Source organism: Aquila chrysaetos, chromosome 6, assembly GCF_900496995.4.
Source record: "Aquila chrysaetos chrysaetos chromosome 6, bAquChr1.4, whole genome shotgun sequence".
NCBI lineage: Eukaryota > Metazoa > Chordata > Aves > Accipitriformes > Accipitridae > Aquila > Aquila chrysaetos.
In genome coordinates, this window is record NC_044009.1 from 41,965,136 (window position 1) to 41,984,510 (window position 19,375).

Here is a 19,375-nt window from a genome sequence, read left to right on the forward strand (position 1 = left end):
GATGAGGTACAGGTTTTCACCACAGATGTTACTCCAGTCAGCTTTGGTGAAGAAATTGCTCTGGAAAATTTCACTTTCATTTTTTTGCAGTAACTTTTAAAGTATACAACTCTACTTCATTATTTAGCTTCTCATATGATGGGGAACTCCTGCAACTCATGGGCAAAGTCACCACACAGAAATGGCATGTACATTTCCAACAGCTTTCTGGTCCAGGCAGGCATGTAGTAGGCTTGTATCCAAGACCTTCAACAGCAAAGCACAGACACATAGCTACATTTGAAGCAAGATTAGTCCAGCACTTGCAGGTTAAGTAAAGGCTCAAACAGACAAGCTCTGCAAATTTAGGTGTTTCTATTTACAGAATGCAAGATGACTGCTATAGCAGAGGACTGGATATGGCCCAGAAACAAAAAAAAAAAACCACCAACAAACCAAACACTCTAGTTGTGTGCTCCTAGTAAAAAGAATATATGTGACTTCACTGATATGGTCCAAAGATAACACAGTGCAAGGTTTATTCAGCCACCTAGATGTTATTTGTTAATATTAGCTTTGACTAGTTAAGCAATATTAATCAACAATAACTTGCTTGTATATCTTGTTTCAATGCAGGATTGCATCTGTAAAAGCAGCCCTTCAAAGTGCATCTGTAGAGAATAAACTTCCGTACTGCTCTTTCAAATGCATGCACATGCTTTATGGAAGAAGAACAATCTTCCAGTAACTGCACAAAAATGAATATAAACATACTTCAGCTCTTGTAAACATGTCCACAGAGACCTCTCATATAACCACAGAGTATTCTCCATGTTTTTTCCATGTCTGCAAAACTGGAAAAGCAAGGCTATCTTCTTCCCGGATGTTTTAAGTGCAGGGATTTTGAATTTCAAGAAATCCTGGGCTAGAATATGTGTAAGTGCAAAGTTTGAATCATCACTGCATATACTGTGTGTATGCAAAAGGTAATGTATGTAGCTTCATTAGCACCCAGAACAGCTTCATGCCCAGCTTACGCCTCTCAATTTTAATAGATGACTTCCACAGAGCATTGCAATACTAACAGCTGCCTTATATCAACATATGAGGCCATTCAGAAACACTCAGTATTTGCCCAAAAGCAAAAGAAAGGGACAATATAGTATCAGTCGTTATTCTAGATCCATATACAGTTCTCCAGTGGAAAACAGACTTCTAAGTATAGGGTACAACCCAAAACAGAGAAAGCTATAAAGGCTACCTGTTAGGTAACACAAAGAATGGCACTGACACTAAGGGTCACCAAACAAACCCAGTGTACAGATATTCAATTTTAAGAAGGGAACTATATAAGGATGTGGCAAGTAAGAAAGAGGACACTAAAAAGCAGTTCAAAAAGCAAGAAGCCTCAGGGAGAGTTAGGCAAGTATTGCAGGACATAGGCCAGCTCTTAGAAAATAGATTGCGTAAGTAAAGACAGGGAAGCCTGTAAAACATGGCAAGTCAAATGTAAGTAGGAAATTAAGAGGGCTAAAAGGCAATCCACGAAGTGCCTGCAAACAAAGATCATGGTGCTAGTAAACAGCTCTTTAAATACAACAGGAAGCCAGCTAGGAAAGGGGTCAAACTTGCTAGATGACAAAGGTGTAAAAGGGGCAGATGAGGATGATAAAGCTGTAGCAGAGAAGCTCAGTGAATTCTTTACATCAGTCTTGACTGCTGAAATCTTTGGGGAGATTTCCACACCCATTGCACTCTTTGTTGCGAACCTGGCAGAGGAGCCAGATTGATCTGAAGTAAATTCAGGAAATACTAGACCAAACAAGGAAGTTAGATGTTAATAAGTCACCAGGACAGAATAATGTTCACACAAGTTCTGAAGAAACTCAAATATGGACTTGAAGAACCACTAACCAAGGTGTGTAAGCCAGCCTTACAGAGAGCCTCTGTACTGGAGGACTCGCAGATGCTGCCTGTGTAACTCCCAGCTACGGGAAGGGCTGTGTAGGAGAGCCTGAGAACCACACTCTGGCAAGTCCAACTTCATTCACAGTAAGGGTGACCACATTAGAAAGAATAAGATGCAAAGGATAGAGCTTCACAGACACTTTTTAAGGTGGAGAGGAATCAGCAGTGCAATCCCTGGGATCAGTGTTGGGACTGGTGTTACTCAGCATGTTCATCAATGACAAAACTATCTGATTGGGAAAAAAGTTGGCAAGTAGGCTTTAGTGTAGATAAATTTCAAGCAATTCATCAAGGCAATACCAGCTCTAACCATTCCTACCCAGAAGCTGGAGCCATCCTTGATAGTTCTCAAGTCATTGGCTCAGTGTTCAGCAGCAGTCAAAAAAGCCAGCAAAGTACAGGGCATCATCAGAAAGAGAGCAAGACAGGGCATTTCTGCCACTTCACACAGCCTCAGCACTCCCACAACTTGAGTATGGTGATCTGCTCTCCACATACCAAGAAGGACATGGTAACATTAGAGGGGTGCAGAAAAGGGCAACCAAATGGAAATGGAGCAGATACTTTACATGGAAAGACTAAAAAGGCTGGGACTATTCAGTTTGGAGAGAAGGCAGCCGAGGGTGGATATGACCAGGTATAACAAAAAAAAAACCAAAAACCAAAACCCATGAGCTGCTGAATGCAGAACTGTTATTTGCCAAATCCTACACCACTAGTACAACACGGTACTCACTAAAACTAGCAATAAACCTATTTAAATAGAAAATACCTGTTTACCCAGCACATTACAAGCTTCTGGAACTTGCTGTCACATGAGGCTGTGAAGGCAAAGGACATCCATGGGTTCAAAAAGGGATTAAACAAACTCCTGGACAACAAGTCCATAAATGGACACTCAGAGGACAAGATGGATACGTATCCTCTAATATTCTTAACACAAGACCTGTGAAAACTGGAGAGGTAGGGAGAGAAGTGGGTCCCAAAAAAATGTTTGTTGAAGAATCTTCTATCAGCTTGTCAGACACAATGCTGGGATAACTGGAATGCTGAGGCAGTTTTAATATTATTCATTTTTTAGGTAGACTCAGCATCCCCACATATCACACCACTCCCTGAGGATAAGCAATGACCAAGATTCATTGGTTTAGAAAAGTACCTCCTGCCACTGTGACAACCAGACTAGAATTCATCGCATGGTTTAATACAGGAATATTATTTTAGAAATCTGCTTTCTGCCAACATACTGAACACTGTCTCTTAGTATCTAATGACAATCATCCATAAGCAATGCAATGCAATAAAATATACACATGGCTAGTATTCTTCCTCCTGTGCAGCTTCTGGATTAATTTTGTTATTTTTATCTGTACTCTAACCCCAGCAGAGGAACAAGCTGATAGAGACCAAACATATTCATTACCTATCATGCCAGTTGTGGAAGTGGGACAGGGACAGATATGAACAGCAAGGAATAGGAAATAAAACAAAATAGATGAGTTACAGGTGCCAGAGCTTTTCTTTCAACACCCTTCACCCTGAAAGCACCTTTTACATCTGTACACACAGTACAGAAATCCATAAGTAATTATTTTACCAACCCAGGTAAACCAACATTTTAATTTGATTTTTAATTCATCACAAAGTTTCATTTCAGAAGCATTTTTTAAATGAACACCAGCTTTGAAGACAGTAATTTATTCATATCTAAAAAAAAATGTAATCAGCAAAGCTGTATTTCCTGTCTTGGAAGTGAAATATAAGCTTGGACAGAAGAAAAAAAAATACCTCACAAGAAGTGCAATTACAGCAAGTGTGTCTTCAAGACAATAAGATCTTTGGTTTGAGGTTCAATTTAGTTCATTATCTTGTAGCTGTCACACTTTTAAAAGAAAATATTTTTGTTTGGTTCTTGGGGAGAAAAATTCTATGCTACACAGATCAAAAATTAACAAGGTTTGACAAAGTTAACTCTTACGCCTGCTCTTGACACAGTCTGTCTCAAAACCTTATGCTTGTAATAAAACCAGCTAGAAAGGAACTAGTACTGGAAAGCTATATATAGTGAATTCCATTCACCACAGAATACATAACAGGCATGAACAGACATGAAACACCATGTGTTTTTCCCCTCCTTAATTTGGTGAGAAGTAGGCTATGTTACTACAGTTCCCTACACCAATATCAATAATGATACATTGCTAATGTAATATATGGGTACCTGTCACATAAGAATCCTGCACAGTGCTCACGCACTGATGAACAATTACAGCAAGTTCAAAACAAGTTACCTTAGCTGTCAAGGAAAGTACAATACCCCCCCCCAAATATAACACCAAGTACTAAAACATATTTACACATTCATGTTTACTTTTACCATCTCAGAAAAAGCAAAAAGGATAAAGTAGTAAAGAGTTTGCAGTTAGAGCATACTACATAAAGTCTAAGGTCAAGATCACGCATGTGGAAAAAGGAGTAAGGTCCACACTATTTTTCCTGGAAAACAATTTGAACATCTCTGACTTTCTGTCCTTGCTGTTGAGATGCTATGCAAGTCATTAACTTTTGCAACCTCATTTTCTGGATATCACTGTGGTCCTGTCAGGAACTGAGCCTCCACTTCTGTTCAAGCTAACCAGGACTACCAATTTGGTCTCCATACATCAACAACCACAGCTATAGCTTGGAAATACCTTGGAGAAGGAATATAACTTCAAGTTTCATGTCAGATAAGAGCTAAATAGATTGAATGAGAACTAAATACTTTATTAGTCATCTGAGATGAACTAGATAACGGCACAATTTCACATAAAATGAAGGAGCAATACTTCTGCTGACTAAGTTTAGAAGCATTTGAAGAAGACCAGTATAAAACAGCCACACTGACATTTACTCTGCATGAGATGTGCTTAATTGATCAGTAAGTAGCCCAGTACCTATCTATGTTCAGGCTGACTTAAGCAGGTAACTTGAACAAAATTCCCCATCAATTCCAATAAAGCTTTGGTCCCACAGGTCAGGGCTGAGGCAAAATGGAGCAAGTGCTTTTGAGCCTGCCTGGTAGGCATTCAGGCCAGCCATGTCTGCAGGACACGGCACAACTCCTGCCTCCTCACCTGCCCCTCAGTGTGAGGGGATTCCCTTATGGATACTCACCGCCATCCCACAGCCACGCCTTTATTCACATCTCTCACATAACGACATCGTAACTGGTGCGAGTGACAGGTTGGACAGTGGGGCGGCCTGTGAGGAGGCCGTGAGCCGCCCCGAGCCGGTCCCGGCCGGTTCCCACCGGCTCTGGCACTGAGGGGGCCCCGGCGGGGAAAACCACCACACGCCAGAGCCTGACCGTCACGCCAAAACCTCCGTCAGCCAGAGAAGCGCCTGGGTACAAGGGGTTAGGGAAATAAAATGGCGGCCGCCGAGGGCTGGAGGCACTCCGTGGGGTCGTCCGTGGCAAAGGGGGCAGGGACACCCCCGAGGGACAGCCTGCCTCAGTGCTGCTGCAGTTCTGTAACCTGCAGTGAGTGTGCAGGGACTTGAGGGAAAGGGCTGAATAAATATTTATGTAAGCAACTTCATAATTGTTTGTGGTGGTCTTGTTCCTCAGTATCTGAATCAGTGATCAATTTTGTATTGACTGCCAAGGAAAAAAAAAAAAAAAAATTATCTGACTCAAGCCTGTTTTGCCAACACCGCAGAGGTAGCTTGCCACAACCTCTCCTGCAAGAGTACTACACGCCGTGAAGGCACATCCCTGAGTGGGGCTGAACTAAGTGCAGAATGCAAACTCTGTCACTCCCCTGGGAATGCTGAAGTTCAGACTTCAAAAACCAGCAGCCTCTTCCATTCAAATGTGTTCACTTCACTTACAGGCACGGACATTTTCATAGCAATATGAAAAACCACTGTACTGTGGAGCGACAGGAAAATAAGAGGAAGAAGAAAGGGAAATGAAGAAGAAAATTAAACAAACCTTCTTTCACCACTCCCCTGTCCGTGAGAAAGATGCACCCAGCCATGCAGACACACAAGCCAGGACTTCTTAAAAAAACCTGCATGATACATGCTCAGATATTTACTTGCCTCTTACTGATAGGAGTTCAGTCAGCACTAAATACCTCCAGCTGGTTTCAAATTACAGCCAGGGGAAATAGTACCATAAAATTCCTCACAGCCACCCAAACCATTACTCTTCTATTTTCTTCCATGTGGGGTCACCACACCCCCTCTGGAAAGCTTAGAGGTATGATACCACTGCAGGCATCTTCAGAGAGAGCCTGACAATGGTGTATTATGAGGCTTGTTGTAACATCCTTTCAATATTCTTAAGGTCCAGTGATTTAGAGAAGAGGGTCTTTTGTGTCTCCTGTCAGTTCCAGGAAGCTCCCATCACTGGCATGGAGACTGCATATGGAAAAGAGCTGCTAAATAGACCAGTTAAAAGAATATAGGCCCAGTTTTGCTCCCACATTACTGAAAACCATGAATGCTGCAACTCTGTTGAGGTCAGAGGAATTGCACTGCTCTGATGTTGGGGGTGAGACACCCATACACCAGCTGTTACATTTCAAAGCCAGGGCTCCCTCTGTGATGGTCTCACAGGCTCTGCCTGAGATACAACCCCCGAGGCCACCACAGCCAGAATGTCAGCATTCAAACAGCGGCAGCATGCATACAGGCAGATCCCACCGATCTAACCCGCAACAGCACTGGAGTAAACTTACGCTGCACAGAACAGAAAAGGTTTCTCGCCTCCAAAACTAGGCTAGACTTGAACTAGTGATGTGGAGAGCTAGTAACTCTCTCAGACATGAAGCATTGACTTAATACCTTCCCCTTCTTCCACCAAAGGAAAGGAAAGCTTATGATCATAAAAGATCTAAGGTAAATAACCTGAGTAAAGCAGGCCATTTTTGACAAATTTCTTTTTCCTGTGTATTTTAAACACAGCCTGCTTATTGCTTCTGTTTTGTGACTTTCCTTTTGATATAATCAACAGTGTAAGACCATACAGACAGTGGTTGCCTGACCCAGACTTTGTAAGTGCTTCTTACAGAACATGCCCTCACACTTTTTCTTTACCCAGTCAGACTGTTAATACTTCCTTGTTCAGGAGAGATGGTCAGCGATTTCTTTTTATTTTTTTAAAATTACACTAATTCCAAATACCTGACATAAAATAAAAGATGTGAATGATAAAAGCCTTTACTTCAGTATTTAACAAACTGCTTGCATCATTATAAGGAATTAATGGAATGATATATTTATTCTGTTAAGAGAATTCATATTCATTCATTCATAAGTAAATTCATAAGAGTTACAACTGCAGAAAGTATGATTACACAACTATGTACATTTTGTAATGGGGTACTAAAGCAGATATCATTATTTGCACTGCATGTTTACACAGTAAATGAAATTGTGACTATCACTTAGTAGATACAGAAAATCTCACATCTGTGTCTCACCTTGTTTATCTATTGTTTTGCACCATGACTATTAATCGGTTTATAGCACTTAAGAAAACAACATCACCTTGAAATCAAATGCAACAATGTCCAGATCGGAACTAAGAGCTGGTAGCTGTAGGTCCTTTGAGTCATGCTGCCTGCAAAACACAACTCTTACAGGCCTTAGAAGCAAACAGGAAACCTGCAATACTTCCAGGCAGATAAGAACAGCTAACTCACAAAACAGGGATCCTCTCGTTATTTGGAACATCTCAGAGTGTCTATGCCAGACCAAGCACGACTGTGTCTCTCTCCAGCCACCCAAATCCTGATCCTCTTTGTAAGAGTATTTGCAACTCAGTCCTTGGTCTCCCCATTACCCACTCATCCCTTAATGTTTTGCTGATGTTAACAATCAGGATAGTGATTTTTGCTACTTAGCAGCATTTCTCACTGAAAGCTGATTACACTCATTTAGACAGGATTTAAAAGGGTTTGGGATGAAACTACAGGCTTGGCAGTCAGTTTATCCTTCGCTACGCAGTTCCGGTATCGTTTTGGGCACATCTTTCTGTTCAGGTATCATCCCATCACTCTGCAAATACCCCAGATTACAAGACAGCTGAAGAATAACAGAAGCAGCAGTAAAAAGACAACTCAGAGCAATGGTCTTAACCTGCTGTGCAACAATTAGAAAAAAACCTGCAGTGTGTGTGTAAAACAGCACATGCCATCACTCACTTTCCTCAGCCAGGAGGTTTGCAGCTTCAGACTACCTGTGGACTCTTGGCAATATATCATATTTCACAAGAAGAAACAGCATGTGATGCCCATGACTGGCAACTAAGGCATCTTTTACATCTCCCACAGGTTATATCTCCTACTTTCAAACAGAACGTATGGTCTGTTTTATCCTTTCTTGGTGAAGAAAATAACTGAAAACATCCCTCAGTGACAATTCTGTATCCTATGGCTGTGATGTGCCCATCAGCTGCATGACAAGCCCTAAAAATGCCTTTGGCACCAAGAATCCTGTGCATACAAAACAACACTTCAGTCTGAATAATTAATATACCATCAGCTGGCCATGATTTTAGCAAGTGAGTGAATTTAATCCAATTACAGCAGGGGTGATGAGGTCAAGCTGACTCTTACTGAAGCATCACCAGCAAGACTGTCCTCAAAACAAAAGACACTGCAGATTGTTAGACTTATTTAGAGAGCTGACATACTGTAGTGAAGTTTAGCAATGCTCAGACTTGTTATAACAAAGGTAAGTGCCAAGAAACTGCTTTGTGCCAGCAAGCAGAAGAGGAAAGGGATTCAGCAAGAACACACTTTGTAAAGCACACTGTAATCCTAAGCACTTAATTGCCTTTGGCAAGAGCTGCATCCCATTGCTCTCTCAGAAGTAATTTTATCTGCAACTTGATGCTCACAGCTACAGCAATGAATGGAGTGGGGGAGGAGAAGAAACTGGGGGAACCAGCAAGAGCGCTACAGCTACCAGTCTGTGTTTGCTGAACTACCAAAGCAAAAATATATGAAATACTGGTACGTGCGAGGCCTGATCTGCACATCCGATGACTCTGGAGAGCTCTTATAGAAGCAAGTGAAGACTGACTCACATCCAGGCTCTTTAATCACCTACAGAGGCAAAGAAATTTGTTGTAGAGTTACACACCTGTATTTATACTTCAGTATTTATGTAGGAGTAGCCTCACTTCTAGACATTCTGAGTGAACCCACATAGGTCCGTGTAAATTTGAAGGCGTAGCCAGAGTTCCTGTTTCTTTCCCCTGTCTCTGCTTATAATGCAGCATTCACAAATATTTTACAATAAGTTAACCCCAACTCATTGTTCCCACATAAATGGAAGACTCAAAGGTAAATAATGCACCAAGCCTCTTTAATTAAATAAGGAGTTTGGGGGAGGAGTTTCTGCAGACCCCTTTAAATCTTAAAGCCTGCCAACTGGATGAACAAAAGGTAGATTAGGCTCACATGATAAATCCCAGTAAACCTGAAAAGCCTTTGTTAATAAGTCACTAAGGGAATTTTTTTTTCCCTAGAATTTCTGCTCACCAGAAGTGAGAGTTAAGATTATTCGAGTGGGTTTGGTTTCCAGCAGCATTAAATGGGTATATGCCTCATGGAGCTCTAATCTCCTCATTTCTATAGAGCTCAATTCTTCTTTCATTCCTACTGAAGGAGAACCAGTTATTTCTAGCTTTTATATAGGGAGCAGCTGCTGAAACTTCAGAGGCAAAAAAAAAGTTTATGAAATTAGTCAAGATTCCCAGGAAAATTAAACTGGAATTCTATATCAGCTTTAATAGCAACAGCAACAACAACAGAGGTACAAATGTATTTTCATTTCATTTTGGTATTTCTTTCATGTAGCAGGTTGCAAATGATCCTTTTAAGTTTCCATTCATAAGTTAACATTCAGTAGCTTGTTCACAGAGCCAAATGATGTTAGTCTGGCAATTAGTATACTCATCTGTTTGTAGAGAGGCTTAATGAAGACATCATTAGAGACAGACCTTGTTGTAGCACATTCAACAGACCCTTTACAGTTGCTCAGGAAAGACCTAGATTTTAGCAAAACCCACACTGTAATCACAGACAACATAGATAACATTTAAAGCTGTGATAAATTAAAAAAAACAAACACACACAAAAAAACCCCCTCCAGAGTCCATCCTACCTGGATCATCTGGCTTCACTAGTGAATCCTTTCCAGCACTATAGATTAATCATATCTTCTCTGCATGCAGTGCTGAAATCCAAGCAGCATATGTAATCCTAATGTACATCATGGAAGCATTTCCATCAGTGAAGTGGATGAAGGCAGCTGTACAAGGGTTGCTAAGATTCTGTCTGGAACAGTGGATGCCACTGTTGTCATTCAGGCTCAGAAAAAGTTAAGAAGTCTATTGCAACAGGTGTAGCAACATGTTTCTAGAGCAATGAGAGAAAGGACATCCTACTTTCCAATGGGAGGTTAAAAGTGAATAATTTAGCATCAAAGAGAGAAGAGGGTATTAACCAGCCAAGGGGGGGGGGGGGGGGGGGGGAATTTACCTTTGTTACCTCCTAATGTTACCTTCTAACTCATACCTGTGGAGTAAAGTTTGGAAAGACTATTGAGTACAGCTCTAAACATAGCAAAAGCAAACAACTGCAGCATGTTTTAGTATGAACTTGACAAGCTTATGAAGGAGAGGAGATGAGTCTTTTTGCAAAAAAAGGGTGAAACAGTCCAGGATCCCTTCCAGCCCATGCTCAGGCCTGAACCCAAACTACCTAAAAGAGTCCAACAACCACAGACTGTGGCTCCCAGTTCTCCAGAGTCTAACCAGAAACGTCAGCCATCTCCCTACATGACTCTCAGAGCTTCTGAGCACACTTTCCCGATTCAGACATCCACAACTTTAACACACAGCATTTGGAGCAGTTCTGAACTCTATTTGCATCTGCATTTTGTTTTAGGAGGGCTCTGAAAGTAATTTGTAGCTGTTGGTTTATAGTCTTTCTAATACAGCGTATTTGGCCTGCATAAGGATATTGGTATGGATTTTGATTGACTGTAAAAATAGGATCATCGCCCAGAGGAAGTCCTAATGATCTTAAAAGGAGGAGTCAGGGAGAACACAAAACAGACCAGAAACTGGTGAAAAATCATGCGCCTCCTACATTTAACTTAAGCCAATGACAATACGTAATCACTGCTTATTTCAGACTTTATAAATTCCCTTTCAACATTATACAGGCCAACTAACAGAACTTCACTTTATTTCCTTCATCCTCCTTTGCACCATGTAGCAAGGCAACTGAAGCTATGGAGAGATGCTTGCAACAGCAAAGTATCAGATTTCTAACTTCCTTTGCAGCAGACTTTTTAAGATTTCCCTACAAGACCAATAAAAACTGGGTCAGTGATATTAACTAGTGTAAGCCTCCCACATTTATATAAAATCCTAGCTGTGATGTGTATTAAACCAGGCATTTTCTTTCTGCTCATGTCTCTCTTAAAAGGTTAAATACCATTACTAGCACAAGACATGTTGCCTGTCCTTCTAGTGGCTGGTCTCCTCGTGAGAAACATTCTCCTACTATGACCAACAAAGTCACTCCAGTTACTGCTGGAGTTAAAACACTTGTCCTGTAGCGTTAGAATGCAAAATGCTAAGGACAAGTGTCACATCGATATATTATGAAAATGTGTTACATTGAGCACTACGTTACAAACTACAGTGCACGAAGCGACTAGCTGCAGAAGGATAGTATCATCTGAGGAAACAAAATGCTGTGGATACATGCCAGATGAAAATTAACTATTCATGCCATTTGACAGTTATTAGTAAATATAATTCTGGTTTAAAAACAGAAGGCTCCTAAAATGCACTCTTAGAGCCTAGTTCCAGGAACATTTCAGCAAATATAAAGTCGCACAGGAAGACACATACCATATTTGGCAAATAATAATGCAAGTCATTAGGAAAAAAAATAAAGACATGTGTGCAGGAAGTAGGGGGAGGGAGATAGTCATTCTGTTTGGGATTGAAAATGTGAGAGGAATTACTCCTTCCCTTACAGCTTCACTGACAGAAATGGTATTTCCAGCACTCCACTAAGAGGTGGCATAATTTTGGAGGGTCTCAGTGGGGAACACACCTTCCGCATGTCATGTAACTCCATGCTCACCCTCCACAGGGTTCAATGCTTGGAAACCCTCAGAAGTAGGGTATGTGGAACCAGGTATTTGCACTCATCCTCTCAGCCATTCCCTTTGCAGAGAGCATAATCTAGGCTTCAAAACACTTTTGATTCTACTTCCTGGCTCTGGGAGAAGTATTCCTATGGATTTACTCTGCAGAAGACAAGGCTGGGGCTGAAAAGTATTTTTAAGCTGTAGGAGAAGGAAAGGATTCTGTCTTTTCATCCCTGGTCTCCAGCCCCTGCTAGTCTGCCATGCCACTCCCTTCCAGTCTGAGTGCAGGGAGCAGTGCCAGGCCAGAGTCCAGATGTGCACATACAGGAAAGAGGATTAAATGGCAAAGAATCCCAAAAAGCATATTGCTCTATAGCGTGAAGGCAGCATGCAGAGAAGTGATTTCACCTCCTCCTTCCCCCACCCCAGTTAATGATTTTAAGCATTCATCTTCCCCCATCCTTATGCAGTACGTTTAACTGGTGTCACCAGGATTTATCCTTCTCTGAGACCCTAAGTGTGTTGTGCAACATGGCACAAATTACTCTGAGAACAGCAGAAGTTAAAAAAAGAAAAGAAAAGAAAAAAACCCACATACATTTGTCTGAAACATGAAAGATGTAGATGTGCAGTGAAGGAACATTTCTGCATGTGCCTCCACACATGCACCCTTACATTTGAAAGGCTCAGAAGTCCAAGGGAGAGCCAAAGAGATGATCATTACAGCCTAGCCTATAAATGCTTGTTCTTAGCAATCCTTTGCTACCTGCCAACAGAGAACAATAAAACTACAACAAATCACACATAAAAGATGACAAGTACTTACTACCAGGTTTGCCTGCTCTCGGATTAACGCACCGTGGGAGGGGAGCCGTCGGTGAGCACCTCTCCCTGCAGGAGCCCAGCTGACGCTCTTGCAGGGGCAGGGATGGGAGCTGGGTCGAGACACCCGCAGGAAACCCGCGGCTCCGGTGCTCCAAGCCCGGCATGTGCCCGCAGCCCGCACCGCTGGGCTGCCCCACTGCAGCGCGGCTACCTCGTCCCTCCGCAGAGGCAGGTTTCCCTCCTCCTTCCTCCTCCTCCGCCTACTCCACCTCCCCCTCCGGAGGATGCCCCGGTACCCCCCTACCCGTGCCCGCCCCCGGGCTTCCCTCCGCGACCCGGAGCGCAGCCGGCGTGGAGAGCCCCGCGGCTCCGGGGAGCGCTGCCGGAGCCGCCCCGCCGCCGAGCTCCCCCAGCCCAGCCCCGCACCGGCGCCTCCGGCTGCGGCCCCGGCCCACCTGCCGCTCGCCTCGCCTCGCAGCCGCCTGCCCCTCGCACTCGGGGAGCGGGGGAAGCGCGGAGCCCGCGGGGGGAAGCGGTGCCCGGCGGCGATACTCACTGCGGTCGGCGCGGCTCCCTTTAACTCCTTCCCTGCCCCGCCAGCGCGGGCTGGCGGCCGCCTCGGAGCCTTATTAGGCAGCGGCCGCGGGGCTGGGGGGAGCCCCGGGCCCGCCACTGCGAGCGGCGGTGGCGGCGGGGAGGGGTCACCCCACCCCGGGCCCACCACCACCCCACCCCGGGCACAGCCCAGCCCAGCCCAGCCCAGCCCAGCCCAGCCCAGCCCCTGTTGAGTGCGGCTCGCACAGGTGGGGCGACTAGGTATGGGGTCCCGTACGGGGGAGGGTATGAGGAGCGTATAGGGGGGCATATGGGTGCTCTATGAGATGTGTACAGGAGAGCGTATTGGGTTGTGGGGGCTGTATGAGGTGCATATGGGGGGTGTAGGCAGTGCGCGTATGGGGAAGCTTAGAGGGGTGCGTTTATGGGCTTGCATGGGACGTGCGTGAAATGCGTATGGGATGTATGTATGTTTTCTGGGGCGAGCTTGCATATAGGGGAAGCGTGTAGAGGATGTATGCGAAGGTCTGTATGGGACTTGGATAGGATGCCTAAGGGGTGTGTTTACAGGGGTATGCGTATGAGTATGTATGGAGAGGGTAGGGGTCTGTCCGGAGCTGCAGCCCTGCCGCCCACTACCCCAATGCCAGCAACGGGGCACTCTCTCAGGCACCCAGGGGATTCAGGGCTGCCCTCTGCCTCCCCCCCCCCCCCCCCCCAGAGCCTGGCTAGGGCCAGTGTACTGGCACATCTGCCTAGGGACATCCAAATCTGGAGCAGGGGATTTACTTTAATAAACCATTTACAGTTAATTGTGTTAAGTGCTAAAGTAGTGTAGAAGAAAGAGCAAATGAGAGATGGGGACAAACTGAATCCTCTTCAATACTGAGACATTAGAACTGCTGTTTTATAATGTGGAACTAGAGACCCTGAAGGGGAGGGGTGGGGAAATCCAGGTACATTGCAAACCTAAAGCCTTTTTACTCTAGTACTTTTAAAAGTTTTTATTTACACATTAAAAAAAAACCCCAAACATCTGACTTTTTATCTGAAATAGATTTATAGCCAGATCATAAACACACATGGGGATAGACACACCAAAAGCCCAGGTTCTATGGATAAAGCCTTTCCTTTCTGTCATCTTTCATTCTTCTGTGCTGCAATCAGATTACTGCTAGTTATCTTAAAAAGTGGTTCTGAACTGCTACAGAAAAGGGAAAGCACAAGCTGCAGACAACTTGCCTCCTCGCCAGGCTCCAAAATACCTCTAGGGGTGATGGAGCAAACCACAGTCCAGGCTCTAATTCTTTTTCTCCCCTCACTCTGTTTCCGCTCAACAGCAGTCAACTCAGAAAAACGTGGCCAAGATAAGCAAGTCACAGCAAAGCTGTACTTTGCTGCAGCAATATCAGGACTTTTATATTTGCAGAGACCTCAATGTTTTTCATTTCAATTCTGAGGTGAATTTTTCAGCCATTGATGGACGATGTGTCCTACAACCCAAGTAGGCTGTACAAGGAGGCAGTGCAAGATGCTGCCTTTTCCTGGTACCTGGTTTGTCTTACTGAGCACAAGCCTCTGCAAAGGATGAGAGCAGTTACCAGTATAAATCCATGCAAAGTTGTAGCCTTCCCTTTTGATTCTTTCTCCTCCAGGTGTGGTATAAACTTGAGTGAACTAGGTGGAATTGCTGCTGCCTTTTCAAGAAGAAGCTGTCTGCTGGCAGTGATACTTTTCTCACTCCTAATTCCCTTAGATAGACTATCTGTTAGGAGCACAAAATGCTTTTCCTGTTTCAAAGGCTCTGGAGCTTCGAAAAAAGTTAAATAGAGACTTTTTTTTTTTTCCTTAAACCTGAATCACTGAAATGGGAGTCCTAAAGAAAAGTGACTTTATTTTCAAAGGTTCTGAATACCTCAGTTCTCACTGGCTCTGTTGAAACTCCCTCTTCAGGTTTTCTTTTCTGTGAAGTCACAATGAAGCTTCAAGTAAATTTTAAGAATATCTGTAAAGTACACTTGTGAGTCGGTACAAATAAATTTTAAAGACAGCTATTAGCCAGTTTACTTCACAGGTAATCTGGTGCCAGATAACACCATTCATAGCATTAGCTTTCAACTGTACATACATACTATGCTACTTACATGTAGCCAGGCTGCTACTCCTAGGCTTTTTCCTTCTCAGTGCATGGTGGTGGCATATTCTGGACTGCACAGATGTGTTTCCCCTTAGTCCAAAACAAATGGACATACATCCCTAATCTCTGCTGAAGTGCATGACTCTCTATCTATAGCTGATTTCAAAGGGCAGTGCGCGCACACAGAATCCAACAGCTACATACCCACTGGGACATGAGCTGTTAAAAGAAAGATGCTTGTTATATCAACATTTTTTTTCTACAGATAAATGTTTATTTGGCATTAGAACACAGAAAGAACATGAAACCCAAAGGTAACCACACAGAGCCTGGCACGAGCTTGCTTTGACCTTCTCCATGCCACAGCTGACCAAAGTCTGCACTGGCAACACCTTCTGGGAAAGAGTTTTCTTCTCAACATTTTTAAGTGTTCATTCCAAGAAGATGCTGCTCTGCATCATGTTTATGATTTTCTTTGCTGATTTCTAGCCTAGACTTCATGAAACTCCTTTCTTGTAAATGTTCTCATGTCTTACCATTTGGGAATTGCTGCTCTAGACAATCTTGTAATAGCATCACCGTCTCTGCTTTCAATTTAAAATGATTGCTCAGGCCTTAAACACTCACAAAGAACACAGCCCAGTGTTGCCAGTGAACCCACATCTGCCTTCAGCTGAGAGGGAGGAGTAGGAGACACTTGAATTGGGATGAAAGCCACTGAGCTCCATAAGGAGAGCAGACGGTGCCCCTGCTGGGTTTCAAGGGATTGACTCATTCTTAGCAGAGCTCACATATTTCTCTCTCTTTTTTTTCCCTGTTTTTTTTTGGTTACACAAGTCAGATCAAGAAGCTGGGGGGGGGGGGGGGTGAGGGATCTCCCATCCTAGTAGAAGCCAGTATGACATAACACTTTGCGTCCAGTCACAGTTTCTCCCCAGAGCCCTTGCTAGGACCATTTCTCTTCTAGTTGGGCCTTTGTCCTAAGAGCCCTCTAGGATTCTGGAAGTCCATAGTACCACTTCTTTAGATGCTGATCCTAAATCAGAATAAGCTCAAGATAATGAATGTTCAGATATGGCATTTAATGAATGTTGCTGGCTAGAATAATCCTGTGCATTCTTAACTGGCTGCTTGAGGTTTTTTTTTAATTGTAAACATCCTTCACGCAGCTGCTCCAGGGACATGTTTAGGAAACAGTGGCTGGCTGTGTTTAAAAGATTTCAACTCATCTTGACCTACATTTAGATTTTTGTAGCTTACAAGCCACGGACTGTAACCAGCAAAACCCTCAGAGAGCTTATATAGCTTCTGTAGGGCAAGGCACAGGAAACAAATGAAGGATGAAGTTGCCCAGCTGAAGTGTTTGGAAAAGTGAGTTACTGAAGCTGAACTATAGGGTTCAGATGATTATCAGGTGATTAGGAGTACAAGGAGCAGAGCTGCATAAAAGGAGTAAAGATAACCTCTCCCTTTGCCTTGTGCTTTCTTCCTGTTTCATTCTCTCAGTTGCAATCTTTCTGTAAAATCTTCTAGGCTCCTTTCAGGATAAAGTTCAGAAGGTGCCTAAACACAATTGCACTTTTATATGTGCTCCCTTCTCACTTAAACTTCTGCTCCAGAAATTGCTCAAGTATAGGGTTTGTTCTTGATACGATCCCTTATTAAGCAGGGAAACTGGTAGAATCAGATGCTTAGGAAGTAACTTTGTTGGGAAGGAACACATTCATCCATTTCCCAGAGCTAATTCTTTCTTTTCTCTTTCTGGCATGTGAGTGCCTGTTTTTGCAGAATGTAAGCACTCATTTTAAAAAGCAATGCAGTTTCAAGCCTCTTGAGATCAGAAGGTAATCTTCTAAAAGTAAGCCGCTATAATATCTTCCCACATCTGCAGGCAGACTAAATTATCATTCCCCATCCTGCTTGTGTCTTTGCTGACCGTGAACATAGAAAGCATAGAGAAGCCTGCGAGTTTCGCTGCAAGTGGAGATTGAGTACATAAGGAGGGAGGAAGCCCAGAGGTCAGACACAATGTAGTACTAACATTGACATATAACGTTTAGGCCAACATTAGTTCACTTACCTCAGGAGCAAGAAAAATTAATTAGATGTGTCAGCAAAACACCACATAGGCAGTTTATGTGTATCTGGTAACATGTACAGGTATCTGAGTCTTTACAGTTTTAGGTTTGTTGGATAAAGGCAACAGGGCTGTAAGCATTTGGCTGTTGGGGAAATTATAGATTTGGAAACTCAGCAGCTGTTTTATGCTCTTGTATTTAAAGGTTAGAATAATGTATAAGCTAGCGGCATAAACAAGGAAAAGCAAGCAATTTCACTGATTTTAATAGCAGCTAAAATGTACAACTTGTGTTTCAAACTAAAAAACTGTTCAGACTAGCAGACCAAATATTTGGTTGGACTGCAAAAATTCTGCACCATCATTTTTCTAAAGCCACTGGTGGTGGCAGAGAACTTCCACTTTCATATATTAAAGCATTAAAAGCATTAACTACTTCTGACTGTTGCTGAATGAAATCCATCAGCAGAGTACTATTGGTTTTCATACGAGTCAAGTGATGGAGAAAGGGAGTGGTTAGTCTGTGTTATAAAAAAAGGCATTGAGAAATAAGTACCCACTGAGGCTAGATTGACCCTACAAATGAATGGATAATTATAAAGACAATCAACAGAAAGACAATATTGCCACTCTGCATCATGCAGTTAGCTTTATCCTTTTCTTCATGAAGTGGAAACAGATAGTACCTGCACATGTGGGGAAGACACAGCTTTTTGCCCTGAAGCTCTCACTTCAGCAGAACTAAATTCAAATTGACAGGGGGGGGTTGAGATGAATCAGAGGCTGGAAAAATTCAGCAAATATGCTTATTAACCATTTCTACCAGAGCATGCTTATGTTCTGCTCAAGTAATAGCCAAGAACTAGAGAGCTTCCGTTACATATGCAGTTAGTGCCCATTTCCACTCCGTACAAAGACCAGCTAAGCTAGCTACAGAGTATAATTTACTTTTATTACAAACTTCAGTCTCTAATCTCAATTCCTAGCCTAAAGAAAGAAGTACTGGTAATGGCTACATGGCTACAGCGTGATTACAGAGAGGCACAATATTCTTGCCTTTTTTTTTCCTTTCTCTCTTTTTTTTTTTTTTTTTTTTTTTTTTAATAATACAAAGCCTAAGAGTGCCATGCAAATAGTTTAACTCTTGGGAATGAAAGGTAAGAACAATGTGATAGAAACAAATGCTGGTAAGTCTCATGTAACACAAATTTTTTACCCTGAAGAAGTAAACATGATAAATTGAGAAGGTTGCCTAATTCATGGCAATAATGTTGTTATTTGACAAACCTCAGATTAGGTAACTTCAACAGTTATAGGAGACTAACATAGTATTTGTAATTAAAAGTATTTGCCAGGAAATTCTGTTGCAATTATCAACCAATACTCAAACAGTAGAAATGCAAGAGGATATTATTGTTATCTGGAAATGCAATACATGCCTGACCATGCTCCAGTGCATGTTTGGGATTGCCAACCACCCATAGCAGGAGTTCCACATAAATATTTCACCATCTATACTTTGGAAGCCAGCCCCAATTACACTGTAGATATACCTAGGCTTCTGGATTTATATATAGCTAGACCTCTGTTGCAGAGCAGGTGAAAACATGCAACTTGTGGAGGAGAATACTTCACACAGGATTTCCCAGGCACTTCCAAAACAA

The 19,375-nt window shown here is 42.8% G+C and overlaps 1 protein-coding gene across 4 annotated transcripts in view; it reads right to left on the reverse strand.

Moving 5' to 3' along the window:
- MYLK (myosin light chain kinase) overlaps positions 1 to 13,620 on the reverse strand; it is a 225,222-nt gene extending 211,602 nt beyond the window's left edge. For 2 of the 4 annotated variants that reach the window (XM_030017473.2, XM_030017472.2), the window contains exon 1: positions 12,944 to 13,202. In XM_030017473.2, the coding sequence (XP_029873333.1) occupies positions 12,944 to 13,106 (163 nt within the window). In that variant the 5' untranslated portion in view covers positions 13,107 to 13,202. The other 2 variants (XM_030017474.2, XM_030017475.2) reach the window with 2 other exon arrangements.
- Between the last annotated feature and the right edge of the window lie 5,755 nt (positions 13,621 to 19,375).